Source organism: Pituophis catenifer, unplaced genomic scaffold (genome assembly GCF_029215685.1).
Source record: "Pituophis catenifer annectens isolate HBS135680 unplaced genomic scaffold, rPitCat1.0.hap2 SCAF_1, whole genome shotgun sequence".
Classification (NCBI taxonomy): domain Eukaryota; kingdom Metazoa; phylum Chordata; class Lepidosauria; order Squamata; family Colubridae; genus Pituophis; species Pituophis catenifer.
This window is the reverse complement of record NW_027256881.1, coordinates 343,968,040-343,986,594: the sequence shown is the minus strand read 5'-3', so window position 1 is coordinate 343,986,594 and position 18,555 is coordinate 343,968,040. Positions and strand designations below refer to the sequence as shown.

General features: G+C 48.5%; 1 protein-coding gene across 1 annotated transcript; it reads right to left on the bottom strand.

The window, feature by feature from the left end:
- Positions 1–5,211: 5,211 nt before the first annotated feature.
- On the bottom strand, positions 5,212–17,693 carry LOC139308376 (procathepsin L-like). Its single transcript, XM_070931895.1, has 7 exons — positions 17,565–17,693; positions 16,589–16,711; positions 14,172–14,330; positions 11,635–11,859; positions 8,981–9,149; positions 6,291–6,405; positions 5,212–5,486 (listed from the first exon to the last, which is right to left on the bottom strand). Exons 1-7 carry the CDS (start codon positions 17,691–17,693, stop codon positions 5,387–5,389), a joined length of 1,020 nt encoding a protein of 339 aa, XP_070787996.1. The 3' UTR covers positions 5,212–5,386.
- Between the last annotated feature and the right edge of the window lie 862 nt (positions 17,694–18,555).

The following is an 18,555-nucleotide window of genomic DNA, read 5'->3' as shown; positions in this document are numbered from 1 at the left end:
CTCGGTTGGGCTGGCGTTGGTCTCCCTTGTCTGGTCGGCGGTGGTCGACCTGGTCGGGGTGTTGTTGCGGCGCTACCTCTGCGGGGCGGCGGCGGTCTCCCCTGCCGGGGTGGTGCAGGTCTCCCTGGCCGGGTTGTTGTCGGCTTCCCCTTCCCCCTAGTCCCTGGTCTACCGTTGGTTGGTGCCTGGGGCCATCCGGGTCGGGGTGTCGTTTCTCGGCTGTCTTCTGTGATGGGCGGGGGTCCCCCACGTCGGTGAGTCGTGTGCCACCCTCGCCCGTGGGTCGTGGGGTGCCCGTCTTGGCTGGGTCCCGGTCTACTCGCCTGGAACTGCAGTCTCCCTGGCTGGGCTGGCATGGGCTGCTGTAACTGGTGGGGTGCGCTGCTCCTCCTCTGGGCAGGTCCCGGTCTACCTGCGGGCTGGGTTGGTGGTCCCTGGCCTTGCCGTGCCCGGTGCCCACCTGGCTGGGTTGGTGTTGCCATCCTCCGTGCGGTTGGCCCCGGTCTACCTCGCTGGGCTGCTGACGTGACAGCATCTGGTAGTGGGCTGGGCCGACCTTGTCGGGGTGGTGCTGCTCTGCCTCGCAGGGGTGTGGTAGGCCTACCTCGTCGGGGTGTCGCAGGCCTACCTCGCCGGGGTGTTGTAGGCCTACCTGGTCTGGGTGTGGTAGGTCTACCTCGCCGGGATGTTGGAGGCCTACCTCGTCGGGGTGTTGTAGGCCTCCCTCGTCAGGCTGGTTTTCCTGTGCTCCCCCCCACCTTTTTCGGAGTCGGTCGATGTGGCGTCTCGTGAACTGTCCATCTTCCAACTCGACGATGTAGGATTTGGGGCCGGTTGTGCTGGCAATTTTCCCCTTCAGCCATTTAGGAGAGCCGCTGAAATTCAGTGCGAAAATTGAATCTCCGTTGCTGAAGGCGCGAAGCCGGCGGCTGGCGGTTGCGGTCACTTCCGTGCTGTATTGGGGGTGCAGCCGGTCCAAGGGTGACCTCAACCTTCTGCCCATCAACAGTTCAGCCGGGCTCTTGTGGGTGGTGGCGTGTGGCGTGATGTGTTGGGTGAGGAGGAAATTGTCTATGCGCTCTTGCCAGTCCCCCGGGCCCATCTTGGTGAGGGCCTCTTTGGTCAGTCGGACCATGCGTTCGGCTTGTCCGTTTCCGGCCGGCCTGTAAGGGGCGGACAGGGCGTGGCGGATGCCCAGTCCTGCCAGGAAGGACTCCATGGCCAGGGATGTGAGCTGGGGGCCGTTGTCTGAGACCAGCACATCCGGTAGACCATGTGTGGCAAAGAGGCGGCGCAGGGCTCGGATCGTTGCGTCTGTTGTGGTAGATGCCATGGGCACCACCTCGAGCCATTTGGAGAAGGCATCTACCACGATGAGGAGGTGTCGCCCTTGCATCGGACCCGCGAAGTCAATGTGGATCCTCGACCAGGGGTTGCTGGGGGTCTCCCACTTCGCGACTTCGGATTGCGGTGGCGCTGGGCGAACTTCTTGGCACGGGTCACATCTGGAGACCCATTGTTCAATGTCTCTGTCCATGGAGGGCCACCAGACGTAACTCCGTGCCAGGGCCTTCATGCGGACGATGCCCGGATGCCCCTTGTGCAGGGTCTCTAACGTCCGCCGTTGCAGAGTGCTTGGAATCAGCACCCTGTCTCCCCATAGCAGACAGCCTTTTATGGTGGACAGCTCCTCCTGTTTCCTGGCGAACGGGCTGAACCTTTCCTCTGGCTTTTCCGCTGGCCACCCTCTGAGGATCCAGGACTTCACTTGTCGGAGTGTGGGGTCCTTTTGGGTGTGGACGGCCACATCTGCGGATGACACCGGGCAGCTGGCGTCGTCATCAATGTGAAGTAGGTGGAGCGTGGGGGCTGGGTCTTCGACCGGCTTCTTCGACGGGCATCTGCTGAGAGCGTCAGCGTTTCCTATGGCTGTGCCTGGCTGGTGCACGAGCCTATAGGAGTAGCCAGCTAGGAAGATGGCCCATCTCGTCATTCTTGGGGACATGAAGGTCGGGGTTGGTTGGTCGCCTGCGAGGAGTTCCAGGAGAGGCTTGTGGTCTGTGACTATGGTGAAGCGTCTTCCGTAGAGGTATTCGTGGAAGCGCTTCACTCCAGCCACGATGGCCAGGGCTTCTTTGTCCAGCTGGCTATAGTTCCGTTCTGCGCCGGACATTGTCTTCGAGAAGTACGCGATCGGGGCTTCCGAGCCATTGGGCAGTTCGTGGCTGAGAACTGCCCCTACCCCATACGGCGACGCGTCGCAGGTCAGTCTGATGGGGAGCGTCTCGCTGTATTGGATGAGGACGCTTTTGGACGTCAATAGTCCTTTGATGGCCCGGAATGCCGCTTCCTCTTCCTGGCCCCACTTCCAGGAGGCCGATTTCTCCAGCAGGCGGTGTGGAGTGGCTCAGCAACTGTGGCTTTCTGTTTTAAGAAAATGGCGTAGAAGTTGAGCAACCCAAGGAAAGCCTGAAGCTCCGTTTTGTTTTTTGGGCTTGGAGCTTCATGGATTGCTTCCACTTTTGATTTGGTGGGGTGTATGCCTGTGCTATCAATGAGGAAGCCCAGGAACTCGACTTCCTGTACTCCTATGATGCACTTGTCCCGCCTGACCCTCAAGCCCTTGGCCTTGAACCGCTGCAGGACAAGCCTGAGCCTTTCAAGGAGTTGGGCTCTTGAGTCACCGGAGATGAGCACATCATCGAAGTAAGGCACCACCCCTGGAACGCCTTGGAGAAGGCGTTCCATCATGGATTGGAAGATACCAGGGGCAGCACTGACTCCAAATTGGAGGCGGTTACATTTAAATGCCCATCTGTGCGTGACAATTGTTTGAGCCTCCGCCGTTTTGTCATCCACTGGCAGTTGCTGGTAAGCCTGGGCCAGGTCCAGTTTCGCGAAAATTGATCCCGACCCCAGGGAATGCAGCAGATGTTGCACCACTGGGACTGGGTATGCGCTCTGTGCCAACGCCTTGTTGATGGTACAACGGTAGTCAGCACAGATGCGCACAGACCCATCATGCTTCAGTGGGGTCACAATGGGGGTCTCCCATGAGGCATGATCGATCGGTTCCAGGACGCCCTGGGCGATCAGCTTATCCAGCTGTTCATCTACTTTAGGCCGCAGGGCAAATGGAACTCGGCGGGGCTTGAGCCTGATTGGGGTGATTCCCTTGTCCAGATTAAAAGAGATTGGCCTCCCCACAAATTTCCCCAGCTTACCATCGAAGACTTCTTTGAACTCTTCGATGATGGAGTCGAGTTCGTCCCTGCGGATCTCGTGGATGCCCTGAAGTGAAAGTCCTAGCGGCTTGAACCACTCCACACCCAACAGGTTCGGTCGGCTGTGCTGCACGATGGTGATGGGTAGCTTTCCGTCGAAGTCATTGTACTTCACATGGATGGTGGCTCTGCCTAGGATTTCAATGGGGTTTCCGTTGAAGTCCACAAGTCTCGCTTTCGGGGTTTTCAGCTGGGTCCTTTTGTATGCCGGTTTCAGCTGTTGTAGGTGCTGCCAGTCCATGATGGAGTAGGCGGATCCGGAGTCTACCTCCATCTTGCATGGAGACCCCTCTGCTAGCAGCGTCACGTGGAACTTGGTGGTCCCCTCGTCGCTTGTGTGGGCAATGGTGGTGGTCTGGTGCACCGTTCTGCTTCGGGGATATTCCTCCTCCCCGCGCCGGGACTGGTTTGAGGACCGTTTGGATGTCCTCTGGTTATCTTTGCGATTTTCCCGGAATCGTGGTCTGGGCGGTTCCGGGGCTGGGTCTGTGGCTCTGCAGGCCTCGGCGATGTGGCCCCCTCTTCAGGCATCGGCGGCAGGTCACGTCCCTCCATCTGCAGTTTGCCCTGGGGTGGTCGCCTCTGCAGCTGCCGCATCGCTCTCCCCGGTCGCCATGCTGTGGGTCTTCCCGCCTGGGGGGGCGGGACACCTTGTGGACGGCCATTTCCTCATCAGACTCGGATTGAGTGGTTGCCTCGTCTGATGAGGTCGGGCCCGACTTGTGGATCTTATGGATCCCTCTTGCTTTTACCATTGCGGCGGCTGCTTGCTCAGACGTTTCAGCCGCTGTTGCCTCGTCGAGGACGTCTTTCAGCGGGATCCTCTTCCGGTTGAGGAATTTCTTTTGCAGCCCCACATCTCGCATTCCAAAAACAATGCGGTCCCGGATGGCATTGTCCACATTGTCGAACTCACAGTTGGCAGCGATTTGGCGAAGCGCTGCCACGAATTCCTTGATGGATTCACCTTCCCGCTGGTTTCTTTGCTGGAAGGTGAACCTGTTTGCGATGGGGGTGCCTGTAGGTGCATAGTGCTCCTGTAGGACTTCCTGCAGGTCGTTCCAGGACATCTCCTCGATGTCCCTGGGTGCCACGAGGTCAATCGCCATCTCCAGGACATCCGATCCGCAATGAGCCAGGAAGAGGGCTCTTTTCCTCTCATCGTCGAGGTTCTGGTATCCATTGCCTCGCAGGAACTGCCGGAATCGGACCATGTATGACCTCCACTTCTCCCGGGATGGGTCGAACGGGTTCAGCGCGGTCATCGGGGCTTGCGGGGTAGCCATTCTGGAAGGTCGCTGTGGTGTGGTGATTCTGTTCGGTGGGCGATCGTGCCACGAGTCTTGTTCAGGTTCTCTCCTCTAGTCCTTCGTCGCCAGTGTTAGATCAGGCGCAGGAAAGGAAGACTGGACCAGCTCGATACATTTAGCAACTTTTATTAAGTACAAAGTAACGAGTCAAGACTGCTGGCGCGCTGCCGGAGCTCGCCTTATATTCGCTCCCGGCAGACGCACCACCCCTTGACAGGGATTCAAATTTCCCGCCCGATGGCTGGCAGCCAATCAGGGCGGATGTCCTTATAAGGACATAACATATACCATATATAAAGAGGGAGCAAATCCCACACTCACTAGTACTGATGATGTTGCCTAGCTGGGTCACGAAACGTCTGGAAGAAAACCACCAAGCTGAACGAGCACCAAGGACCACACAGTTCAACCCTGAGCTACAAATATTCTCTTCTATTGGTACTCACATTTATGCAAAAAAAAGAGAGAAAGAGAGGGGGGAGGGAGGGAGAGGGAGAGAGATGGGGGGGAATAAAGGAAAGATGTAGGAATCATTCCATTAGGCACTGGATAAGCTCAAGAGAACATTTATTAAAACTTGCGTACTGCAGACCACTCATCATAAGATCCAGGAAGCTGTTAACAACAGCCGAGCACACCGTAGAGAAACTAGGATCAGAAACCAGGAAGAAATAAATTTGATTTAAACTTTTAACCCAATCTGAGGCGACGATGCCGGCAAAAGGAGAGCTCAGTTGGAAAGGTTGAAACTCCGAAGCGGAGAAGATTTGGGGTGAACCAATGCTGGATCCATTACATAATTGGATAACAAGCTTGATTGGCTACACCACAATGGTTATCATATCCTTTCACCAATCGCATGTAGCCCTGCTCGCCCCACTTCTCGGTCCAGCTGGGAAAGAGGAGAAAGGGAGATTAATAGGTGGACAGTTGATGGTGCACGGCAAAAGCTATGGCTCTTTGTTAGAAATTCTGTTTATATAAAGCACCACCAGAACAAAGAGTACAATCACCATGTGCTTTACTGCTCAACTATATAACTATAACAGGACACAGGAAACTCTACTTAGAACAAAAGAGCATACAGTTTATACCATAGAGCCAAACTTGTAAATACTGCCATCTACTGGCTGAATACTACCGCAGTTGCATAAAAATACATTCCAACAATGAATTCCAACACTCTTGAACCGATCAAGAGGTTCTGCTGTATCCCTTCTACAGCTGCCCCGGAATCTCCTTGGTGCTGAGGTTGAACTGCTTTTTTTTAAAAAAAATATCTGCGTGAAATAAAGACTGTGCAATGGATGCAATTCACATATAATAGAGGGAGTTTGATCGACTTAAGGCCCCAGGCTAGAAAGTAAGAGATTGGGAGTTCTAGTCCTGCTTTAGGCATGAAAGCCGACTGGGTGACTTTGGTCCAATCACCAGGAGATGGTGAGTTCTAGTCCCACCTTAGGCATAAAAGCCAGATGTCAGACTTTGGGCCAATCACCAGGAGACGGGGAGTTCTTAGGCATAAAAAGCCAGCTGAGCCAATCTTCTCAAGGCTGAGAAACCCTGATCTAACAAATAGCCCCTCATTCTTTCTTATCTAAACCAGATGATAAGATAAAATGAGATTTAACTTTGACCTAGGAATTGATTTTCGATGCCCTTCCTCTTCATCCTGTGCCGTATCCTCTTAAATCACCTGTTCTTTAGGATCCAATAATTTGTGGTCTTGTTATCCTCCTGCTCAACGCTGTAGCCCACGGCCAGCATGGCGTGGTTGACGTGATGGGTGCACCAACTGCTTGCAAAGATACCTGAGCAGAAAAGAACAGAGGAGAGAGAGAGAGAGAGAGAGAGAGAGAGAGAGAGAGAGAGAGAGAGAGAGAGAGAGAGAGAGAGAGAGAGAGAGAGAGAGAGAGAGAGAGAGAGAGAGAGAGAGAGGACTCTCAGAAACCATTAGCAGGCGGTCTTTTGAAGACAGAATTCACTGTCTGTGTTCAGCAAAAGAAACATGGGCTGATCTTCAGCAGGCTAGCCTTGTTTTAATAATTTGACGTTATGATTGAGGGGTCTTTGGTGCTCTCTGAGCTTGGTGGTTTTCTTGCACATTTCATGACCCAGCTAGGTAACATCATCAGTGCTAGAAGGGAGTTGGTTTTGCTCTCTGTTTATTAACAGTATAGAAGTGCTTTGCCCTGTCAGTGTTGGTGGGAGTGTTCTTGGTGATTCTTTGATTAGATAGATTAGACAGATAGACAGACAGACAGACAGACAGACAGACAGACAGACAGACAGACAGACAGACAGACACTTGGATGGATGGATGGATGGATGGATGGAGATAGACAGACAGACAGACAGACAGACAGACAGACAGACAGACAGACAGACAGACAGACAGATAATAGATGAATGGCTAGATAGATAGGTAGATAAATGACAGACAGATGGATGGCTGGATGGATGGCTGGATGGAGATAGGTAGATAGGTAGGTAGGTAGGCAGGCAGGCAGGCAGATAGACAGAATTGGATGGATGGATTGATGGATGGATGGATAGATGGATGGATAGAATTGGATGGATGGATAGAATTGGATGGATGGATGGATAGATAGATAGATAGATAGATAGATAGATAGATAGATAGATATGAATGGATAGATGGATAGGTAGATAGATGACAGACAGATGATGGATGGATGGATGGATGGATAGATGGATGGATAGAATTGGATGGATGGATAGAATTGGATGGATGGATAGATAGATAGATAGATAGATAGATAGATAGATAGATAGATAGATAGATATGAATGGATAGATGGGTAGGTAGATAGATGACAGACAGATGATGGATGGATGGATGGAGATAGATGATAGGCAGACAGATAGACAGGCAGGCAGGCAGACAGATAGAAAGATAGACAGACTAAAGAAATACAGTACCTTATATTGCATATATTGACTGCAGCACATATTGTATACGCACAATATTGGAAGAAGGAAACACTACCAACGGAAGAGGATTTAATTAAAAAAATTCTAGAATGTGCAGAATTAGATAAATTAACTAAAGAAATTAAGGGGAAAAGAAGAATCAAAGTATTATAAGGTTTGGAGTAGATGGTATGAATGGTTGAAACATAAGGAAATAAGTTAAATGAATGAAGAAAGGAGGGGGAAAATGTAGATGATCTTTTGTTAGTAAAGAAGAAATGATATAAAGTAGAAAATGAACGTCAAATAAGTTTATACTTAAAATATTTGTAAATATTGATGTATAGAAAGAGCAGACCGCTGGGTATAGCTGAAAAGAAAAGTGATATTTTTCTTTTTTGTGTTATTTTTTGTTGTATGTATATGTTTGATTTTTAATGTGTTTTTAATGTGTTTAAAATAAAAAACTTTTTTAAAAAAGAAAGACAGACTGACTGACAGATGTGAGACTCTTGGTGCTCTCTGAGCTTAATAAAATGAATAAAATAAATAAATAATGGTTTTCTTGCAGACGTTTCATGAGCCAACTAGATAATATCATCAGTGCTGGAAGGGAGTCTTAATATGCAAGTGCTTTGTCCTGTCATTGTTGGTGGGAGCGTTCTCAACAGTTCCTTGATTAGGCTGTTGTTTACCATTTGATTTTTTGTCTGAATCTGTTTTGCCACTAGTATATAAACAGAGAGCAAACCCCACTCCCTTGTAGCACTGATGATGTTACCTAATTGGGTCATGAAATGCCTGCAAGAAAACAACTAGCGGTATGTAAATATAAGCAGGGAGCAAACCTCACTCCCTTCTAGAACTGAAGATTTTACCCAAGCCCAATAGAGGTCGTCCTTGTTCAGCAAGCAAAACTGGCACCAGTGACTTGGTCATTAAGCGGAGCAGTCGCTCAATGACAGCATCCTGTGCTCCAGATCCGACTTTCTTTTGCTTTACGGAGCTATAAAGCCCTTCCAGACAAGGATGGCTCACAAAGTGACTTTTTCATGAGCGTCGTAACTGTGAACTGTCTGAGGCAGTCACTAAATGAGGACTGCCCTTATTTAGCCCCGAAATCTATCTTACAGCAATCTCACACTCCCCAGCAAGGGTGTCAAATTTCAATTTCATTGAGGGCTGCATTAGGGCTGTGGTTGACTTCAGGGGGGCGGGGGCGGGTGTGGTCAACTGGGCAGGTATGGCTGACTGGGTGGGTGTGGCCGAGTGGGTGGGCGTGGCCAGCTTGACACCACGCCCCAAACTGCTGGCATGTTTCCTCTTCGCATTGGGTAGACCAGGACGGCCATATGGGACGGATACAATCACATCGCGGCCCAAATCCGGCCCATGGGCCTTCAGTTTGACACCCTTGCTCTACAGATTCCCAATTACCTCAGTTCTCCTTACCCGACTTATAGAAATGGAACTGGAAACTGTGAGCGTCCACAGCCAAGGATATTGGTCCCATCGTGGCTACCGCTTGCTCCAGAGCCGTCTCGTTCTCTGGCGGAATCATCACTAAGGACGTGCAGTTGCCCACCCGAGTTTCCGGGTTGTAGTGACAGTTGAACTCGTCCTGCAGAGATGGGATGAGAAGATGCGGGGAAAATTTAGCAGCCCCCTTTTCAGACCGACAACTAGAACCTTGGTGGTGCAGCGGACTAAAGTGCTGTTAAAGTAGCACTTAGCTGTCAGCTGCCTGCAATTACTGCGAGTTCGAATCTCCCCAGGCTCAAGGTTGACTCAGCCTTCCATCCTTCCGAGGTAGGTAAAATGAGGACGCGGATTGTGGGGGCAATAAACTGACTTTGTATAAAAAAGAACACCGCTTGGGAGGGGGCCGAAAGCCCTACTAAGCAGGTATATACAAAAGTATGAAGGCTATTGCTTAGCGCATTGTAAGCCGCCCTGAGTCGCCGGAGAAGGGCGGCATATAAATCGAACCAATAAATAAATAAATAAATAAATAAATAAATAAATAAATAAATAAATAAATAGAACACAGAATCGTAAGGACTGGAAGGGACCTTGGAGGTCTTCTAGTCCAACCCCCTGCTCAGACAGAAGACTCATATACCATTCTTGGACAAATGGCTCTCCAAACTCTTCTTAAAAACCTCCAGTGATGGAGCACCCACAACGTCCTCTCCTGAGCAGTGTCTCTCAACCTCAACAACTAGACTGCGTTGTTTCTCTGTGCCATATATGTGGGTATATATGCATAATTTTGTATGTATTTATTTATTTTATCATGTTTATGTATATTGGAGGTGGTGACCAGGGATGGGTTCTAAATTTTTTTACTACTGGTTCAGTGGGCATGGCTTATTTTGTGGGCGTGGCTTGATGGTCATGTGACAGTGGGCATGGCTTGATGGTCATGTGACTGGGTAGGCGTGGTCAACTCAATGTCACTCACGTCAAGGGGAGTCATAGTTTTTTGACCACGCCCCTTGTTCCTTCCTCTCAGGCTCAGTTTTGACTCAGTCGGTCAGAGAGAAACATCTCTAGCAGATCTGGCTTTCAGCCATTGTCTGTTCGATTATCTCAGAGTCACTGTGAGTTTTTTGACCAAACAATTCTTTAGGATTTAGCAGAGGTACTGGTCTACCAGGCTTTTAACTGCTTGCAGAGCCATACCGGTCTACCCATTTGTTTTTGGAGCATTCTGGTCTACCCATTTGTTTTTGTAGCGCGCTGGTCTACCACCACACTGCCTTTTACCGCTGATCAGATGTAGGGCGGCCCTTTGAAGCGCCACGGCAAGAGTTTAAACAGTTTTTTGCCGCTTTGCCACCACCAAGAGCATCGGAAACCGCTTTCAGGCAGCTTGGCCTCAAGTGCCAATCTACCACCACCGAGCGGTTTACAAGGAGCGGATCGTTGGGAGGCTTCTTGGCTTATCAATTTAAAGCGACAATGTCTTCTTTTTTCTCTCTCTCTTCTTTGTCAAGTGAGCCCTGATTTTTTTCCTTCTAGCCGATCAGCTGGTACTCGGGAGGCAGCAATTAGATTGGGGGCGGGGCCAGGCAGAAGTGGCATTTACCGGTTCTCTGAACTACTCAAAATTTCCTCTACTGGTTCTCAAGAACCGGTAGCAACCCACCCACTGGTGGTGACCCTTTGAGAGCTGTATGCAATGAAATTTCATTGTAATGTATGCCGATGAGTGTACATTCACAGTGACAATAAAGTTATTCTAAGTCTAAGTCAACTTTAAGATGTGTGGACTTCAACTCCCAGAATTCCCCAGCCTACTTCTCTGAAACACCAGAAGGAAGGACAAGAAGCAACAGATGGAAAGTAATCAAGGAGAGATAATCAAATACAGGTAGTCCTCGACCTACGACCCCAAATTGCTGTTGCTAAGTGAGACATTTGTTAAGTCAATTTTGCCCCATTCAGGCCACATTTGTTAAGTGAATTGCTGCAGTTGTTAAGTTGGTAACATGTTTGTTAAGTGAATCTGGATTCCCCGTTGACTTTGCTCGTCAGAAAGTTACAAAAGGGGATCACACTGCAACCGTCATAAGTATGAGTCAGTTGCCAAGTGTCTGAATTTTGATCACATGACCATGGGGTTGGCGCAATGGTCGTAAGTGTGAACCAACGGTCCTAAGTCACTTTTTTCAGTGCCGTTGTACCTTTGAATGGTCACGAAACGAACTGTTGCAAGAGGAGGAGATCCTGTAAAGTATGATCTCTTAGCAAAAAAGATCATCGGCAAAAATGACCAGTAAATAGAGGAATAATAACCACAAACAGAGAGCTCCAAAATGCGAGAGCTGTACAATCTTGGGCCGTCCTTGGTAGTCTCTGAACTTGGTTCTTTCCTCGCAGACATTTCGTGACCCAACTAGGTAACATCATCAGTGCTGGAAAGGAGTGGGCTTCTCCCTTCTAGCACTGATGATGTTACCTAGTATGTAATGAGACGTCTGCAAGAAAAGCACCAAGCTCAGAGAGCACCCAGGACCCCACAGTTCAACTCTGAGCAACAAATATTCTCTTCCATCCATATTTTATGCCTTTCCCGCATCCGCCTCGTTTCCCTCTCTCACCTTCTCCTGGTAAGGATAATCCTGCTCCGAATTGATGCCTCCGTTTTGCCGAACGTACTCGAAGGCGTGGCTGATGTAGCCCCCATGACAGCCCTTGTTGCCCAGCTTCCAGGAGCAATCCATGAGGTTCTGCTCGCTCAGGGACACCAGCTTGCCGGTCTTCTTGAAGAGCAACCCTTCCAGAGCCCCCGTGGCACTGAAGGCCCAGCAGGAGCCACAATGTCCCTGTGGAGAAAAGCAAGAGGCTTGGAGGAGCTCCAAGGAGGACCAGGAAGCCAAGCTGGCTGGCTGGGTTCCATATTGAATTGAGGAAGAGGAGGAGCAGGAGGAAGAGAGAGATGGAGATAGAGAAAGAAAAGGAGAAGGAAAATGAAGAGAAGGTAGGAGGGGAAGGGGGAGCTCCAAGGAGGACCAGGAGGCCGAAGCTGGCTGGCTGGGTTCCATATTGAATTGAGGAAGAGGAGGAGCAGGAGGAGCAGGAGGAAGAGAGAGATGGAGATAGAGAAAGAAAAGGAGAAGGAAAATGAAGAGAAGGTAGGAGGGGAAGGGGAGGAGGAGGAGGAAGAGAAGAGGAGGAGGAGGAGGAGGAGGGGAAGGAGTGGTAGAGAGGGAGGCGGAAGAAAAATGGAGAAGGAGGAAGAGAGAAGAAGGGGAAGGGGAAGGAAGGAGGAGGAGAAATGGAGGAGGAGGAGGAAGGGGACAAGGAGGAGGAGGTCAGCAGAAGGAGAGGGAGGAGAATTGGAGAAGGAGAGAAGGGGAAGGGGAAGAAATGGAGGAGGAGGAGAAATGGAGGAGGAGAAGGAGGAGAAGAGAAGGGGAAGAAGAAGGGAAAGGGGAAGGTGTGGTAAAGAGGAAGAAGGAGGAGAAATGGAGGAGGAGGAGGGGGACAAGGAGAAGGAGGTTAGCAGAAGGAGTGGGAGGAGAAAAAGAAAGAGGAGGAAGAGATAGGTAAGGAGAAGAAAGAGAACAAGAAGAAGGAGAAGACAGGAAGAAAGTGAAGAGAAGAAGAAACAAAAAGGAAGATGAAGATGATCCCAAAAAGCTAGCCTGTATGTATCCAAGTTTGCAATCTAAGTGTTGAAGATGCAAATGTGATGATGCCACGTATTATCATATATGGTGGACATGTAAAAAAATTAAGGCATTTTGGATAAAAATATGGTGGATTATCCAAAATATTCTCAAAAAGAAGATAAAATTTACTCCACAGTTCTTTTTGCTAGGCATAATTACAGATTGTACTGTTATAGAGACTAAGTTGATTTTAAATTTAATAACAACAGCCAAACTCTTGGTGGCGCAGTACTGGAAGAAGGAAGACTTGCCTACTATTGAAGAATGGACACTAAAAGTAGTGAACTTAGCAGAGATGGCTAAAATCTCAGCGTATTTGAAGGACCATTCAAACGAAAGATATATATCGGAATGGAGAAGATGGATTGACTATATTCAAAACAAATATCAGACTAAAAAGTTCCAAATAGCCTATGAATGAAACCAATATTTTCTTTTTGAATTATGTTTTGTTAGTTCAAGAGCAAGAGGGAGTTTGGGGACTACAGAAAGTTAGCATATTTTAGTTTATGTTTGTTAAATGTTACACCCTGTATTTGCTCTGGGAAGTCCAGGGGTGGGGGGGTGGGGGGGAGGGGGGGTTGGAGGGAAGGGGGGGAGGAGGGATGGGAAAAATTGCTGTAATACTTGTTAAAACTTTTTAATAAAAAAAAAGGAAGATGAAGAGAAAAAGGAGGGGATAAGGAGGAGAGAAGGAGAAGGAGAAGAAGGAAGAGAAGGATCGGAGAAAGAGGAGAAGAAAGAGAAGGAGGACAACAAGAAGGAGAAGATAGGAAGAAGGAGAAGATAGGAAGAAAGTGAAGAGAGAGGAAGAAAGAAAAAGGAAGGTGAAGGTGAAGAGAAGAGGGAGAAGAAGGAGAAGGAGAAGAAGGAAGAGAAGGAGGACAACAAGAAGGAGAAGATAGGAAGAAGGAGAAGATAGGAAGAAAGTGAAGAGAGAGGAAGAAAGAAAAAGGAAGGTGAAGGTGAAGAGAAGAGGGAGAAGGAGGAGAGAAGGAGAAGGAGAAGAAGGAAGAGAAGGAGGACAACAAGAAGGAGAAGATAGGAAGAAGGAGAAGATAGGAAGAAAGTGAAGAGAGAGGAAGAAAGAAAAAGGAAGGTGAAGGTGAAGAGAAGAGGGATAAGGAGGAGAAAAGGAGAAGGAGAAAATGGAAGAGAAGGATCAGAGAAAGAGGAGAAGAAAGAGAAGGAGGACAACAAGAAGGAGAAGATAGGAAGAAGGAGAAGACAGGAAGAAAGTGAAGAGAGAGGAAGAAAGAAAAAGGAAGGTGAAGGTGAAGGTGAAGAGAAGAAGGAGAAGGAGGAGAGAAGGAGAAGGAGAAGAAGGAAGAGAAGCTGGTTTTCTTGGTCCCGTATCATTGCAGGAGGAGGAGGAGGAGGAAGAGGAGGATATTTTATAGAGATGCAGGTAAATGTGGAAAAAAGAAAAATTCTAGCTGGACTACAAAATCTCCAGGACTCACCTGGTTTTTTACAGGAGTAACGTAACCCTGCGTACGCCAGTCCACCTGCTTGGGTGTCTCCTCCGTGGCTGATTCTTGGAAGTAAGCGTCACCCTCTTCGTACTGTTCGGCTTGATTGGGCTGGAAACGGTTCAGCATCTGGTTAAACTCCTCATCTGTCTGGAGAAGAAATCAGGAATTTCGTCTCCCACTTGTGAGCCTTAAACTTTTCAGCAGGACAGCAGAGCAAGCCGCAGGAGAAACCGAGGCAGAGAAGGTGCAGATGGAAACTGGAGCTACTTGTAAGGTTGTCATCGAAGGGAGGCCAACGCGTGTAGCCCTCTAGAGCAGCGTTTCTCATTCTTGGCAACTTTAAGGTAGGTGGACTTCAACTTCCAGAATTCCCAGACAGCATTTCTGGACTTCAACTCCCAGAATTCCCCAGCCAGCATCTGTGGACCTCAATTCCCAGAATCCCCCAGCCAGCATTTCTGGACTTCAACTCCCAGAATTCCCCAGCCAGCATCTATGGACTTCAACTCCCAGAATTCCCCAGCCAGCATCTGTGGACTCAATTCCCAGAATCCCCCAGCCAGCATTTCTGGACTTCAACTTCCAGAATTCCTTAGCCAGCATCTGTGGACTTCAATTCCCAGAATTCCCCAGCCAGCATCTGTGGACTCAATTCCCAGAATCCCCCAGCCAGCATTTCTGGACTTCAACTCCCAGAATTCCCCAGCCAGCATCTATGGACTTCAACTCCCAGAATTCCCCAGCCAGCTTCTGTTAACTTCAACTCCCAGAATTCCCCAGCCAGCATCTGTGGACTTCAACTTCCAGAATTCCCAGCCAGCATCTATGGACTTCAACTCCCAGAATTCCCCAGCCAGCTTCTGTTAACTTCAACTCCCAGAATTCCCCAGCCAGCATCTGTGGACTTCAACTCCCAGAATTCCCCAGCCAGCTTCTGTTAACTTCAACTCCCAGAATTCCCCAGCCAGCATCTGTAGACTTCAATTCCCAGAATTCCTCAGCCAGCATCTGTGGACTCAATTCCCAGAATCCCCCAGCCAGCATTTCTGGACTTCAACTCCCAGAATCCCCCAGTCAGCAAGCGCCACTATGAGTTCTAGCTCTAACTGTATTGTCAGGTTACATTAACAGAATCTTACAAAACTTAAAAGTACAGGTAGTCCTTGATTTACAACCATTCGTTCAGTGACCATTTGAAGTTGTAACTGCACTGCAAAAAGTGACTTACGATCGTTTCTCACACTTACGACTTGCAGCATGCCCATGGTCACATGATTTACATTTGGGTGCTTGGCAACTGGCTTATATTTATGACGGTCGCAGTGTCCCAGGGTCACGTGATGACAAGCAAAGTCAACGGGAAAGCCAGATTCGCTTAACAACCAGGTTACTAACTTGACAACTGCGGTGATTCACTTAACAACTGTGTGGCACAAAAGGCCGTAAAATGGGGCAAAACTCATTGAACAAATGTCTCACTTTGCCACAGAAATTTGAGGCTCCTTTGTGGTCGTAAGGCGAGGACTACCTTTACTTTGGCGACCCAATGAGAAGAGAGGACTTATTGGAGAAGACCCCGATGTTGGGAAAGACGGAAGGCAAAAGAGAAGGGGACGGCAGAGGATGAGATGGCTGGATAGAGTCATCGACACAACCAATGTGAATTTGGCAAAATCTGGGAGACAATGGAGGACAGAGGCACCTGGTGTGCTGTCGTCCATGGGGGTCACAAAGATCAGACACAACTGAGCAACTGAACCAGTGGTGGAATTCAGCCGGTTCGGGCTGGTTTGGGTGAAGCGGTTATTTAAATTGCTGGCTGGCCCCGCCCCTCCACGCCCCGCCCCTTCTAGGAGTTCTCACGCGCCCCGTTTTGGCTCCCAAGTAAGTGCAGGGATGTCTAGTAGGCCGGGGTGAAATCCAATTTTTTTTACTACCGGTTCTGTGGGCATGGCTTGGTGGGCGTGGTGTGGTGTGGCTTAATGGGCGTGGCTTGATGGGCGTGGCATTCCCTCCCCATTCCTGAGGGAAGGATATTGCACAATCTCCATTCCCACCCCACTCTGGGGCCAGCCAGAGGTGGCATTTGCCGGTTCTCCAAACTACTCAAAATTTCCGCTACCAGTTCTCCAGAACCTGTCAGAACCTGCTGGATTTCACCCCTGTAGTAGGCCCAAAATTGAGTGTGGGGGGTGTAGTGTGCCCCCCGCCCCCCCGTGGCCCGTTCTTGCTCCTGGGGGGGGTGCAGGAGGCCGAGTGCTGCCTGTCACACACTCCTGGCCACGCCCACCATGGCCACGCCCACCCAGCCAGTCATTAGAGCAGAGAACCGGTTGTTAAATGATTCGAAACCCACCACTGAACTGAAATGCAACCCCCACCCCTTCCAGAGTTGGCCTGGTTACCAGATCACCCAAGTGGTTCATGGCCAGTTGGAAACTGTGTTTGCCGCGAGCGGCTTCCAAATTGTGCTGTTCAATTCTCCACAGGTTCTTCTCCCAGACCGTCCGACGAAAAGCTTCTTCCTCCTGTAACGACACAAAGGGCCCGTCACAAACTGAGACAAGCCCAAGATCGCCCCAAGGGAAAAAAACCCCCCCAAATTTAAAGAACATTTTAATTTAAAGTTTCGTTTCAGGGAGACACCAGGATCCAGCAGCTTGATAAAAGGAGCAATAACAGATCTCGAGACAGGTAGTCCTCGACTTACGACCACAATTGAGCCCGACATTTTTGTTGCTAAGCGAGACAGTCGTTAAGCGGGTTTTGCCCCGTTTTACAGCCTTTCTGAGTCAGCCTGAGTCTTTGGAGAGGGGCGGCATATAAATTAAATTAAATTAAATTAAATTAAATTAAATTAAATTAAATTAAATTAAATTAAATTAAATTAAATTAAATTAAATTAAATTAAATTAAATTAAATTAAATTAAATTAAATTTCTGGCCATAGTTGTTAAGTGAATCAAGGCGGTTGTTAAGTTAGGAACGAGGTTGTTAAGGAGAATCTGGCTTCCCCATTGACTTTGCTGGGCAAAAGGCCACAAAAAAGGATCACATGACCACCGGACAGGGCAACCGTCATAAATATGAGCCAGTTGCCAAGCGTCTGAATTTGATTATGTGTCCACGAGGATGCTGCAATGGTCATAAGTGTGAAAAGTTGACATCCACCCAACTTAAAACCAGTTGGCTGAGGAATTCTGGGAGTTGAAGTCCATCCATCTTAAAGCCTGCTGACTGGGGAATTCTGGGAGTTGAAGTCCACCTATCTCAAAGCTGCCGAAGTTGAGAACCCTCGATGTAACCTTACAATACAGTAGAATTAGGTTTTCTGTACACCCTTCCCATCTGGACTACCTCGCAAGACTCACACAAACTCACCTCCAGGTAGTCCTTGGTGTGTGTTTCTTTCCATCCCTTCCATGCTCCTTCTAGGGCCAGATCTACGGGGCTGCAGGACACCTTCAGGAAGATGAGCGTCATCACGATGAGCCGAAAAAATGACAACATGTCTCTGTCTTGGTGGAAATGAAGATATCCTGAGGATTAAGGATGCTCAAAGCTGGGGACCCTTTGTCCCCTGTGATTTTATCCACCCCCTCAATTGATTGATTTATCTTCTGAATAGAAAACTTTGCATTTGTACCAGTTAAATTTCAGTCTGTTGTTTTATTATTGGTACCTGACTCAATAGTAGTAACTGTAAAAGGCGAAAGATTTATACGATCTGAAGAGAAACCAGAGTTCCCTATAAGGAGAATACATATAAAATGCTGTATAGATGGCACCTCCCTCTGGCTAGATTATCGAAGATGTTCCCGGGAACCTCCCCGGTTTGTTGGAAATGCTCTGGGAACTTATTTTCATACTTGGTGGACCTGTCCCCGAGCAAGAGAAGATTGGGATAGAATCCAAAAATGGATTTTTGAAATCATAGGGTGTAGGATAAAATTGAACCTGGAAACGTTTTTATTAGGCATGAAACCAGATAATTTAAATAAATTTAATTGGTATCTTGCTCTCCACATCATCATTGCAACCAGGATTGTGTTTGCTCAAGAATGGAAATCCAAAAATATACCATCGGAGGCTATGTTAATCACAAAGATCATGGGCTGTGCAGAGGCAGACACGCTTACCGGTCTCTTACAAGATAGACAAGAATCGGGGATGTATATGAGTTGGGACCAGTGGTATGCTTGGCTACAAGAAATTAATCCTAAGAAGAATGTAAAATAATAATCTCAATACGATTGTGGGTAAATATTTATAGGAATATTGTATGGTAGTTGGTAATTCTCTCTCCTGGATATTTTTTTTTTTTTCTCCTGGATATGCCTTCTATTTTGATGTTTTTGTCTTAATGTATTAT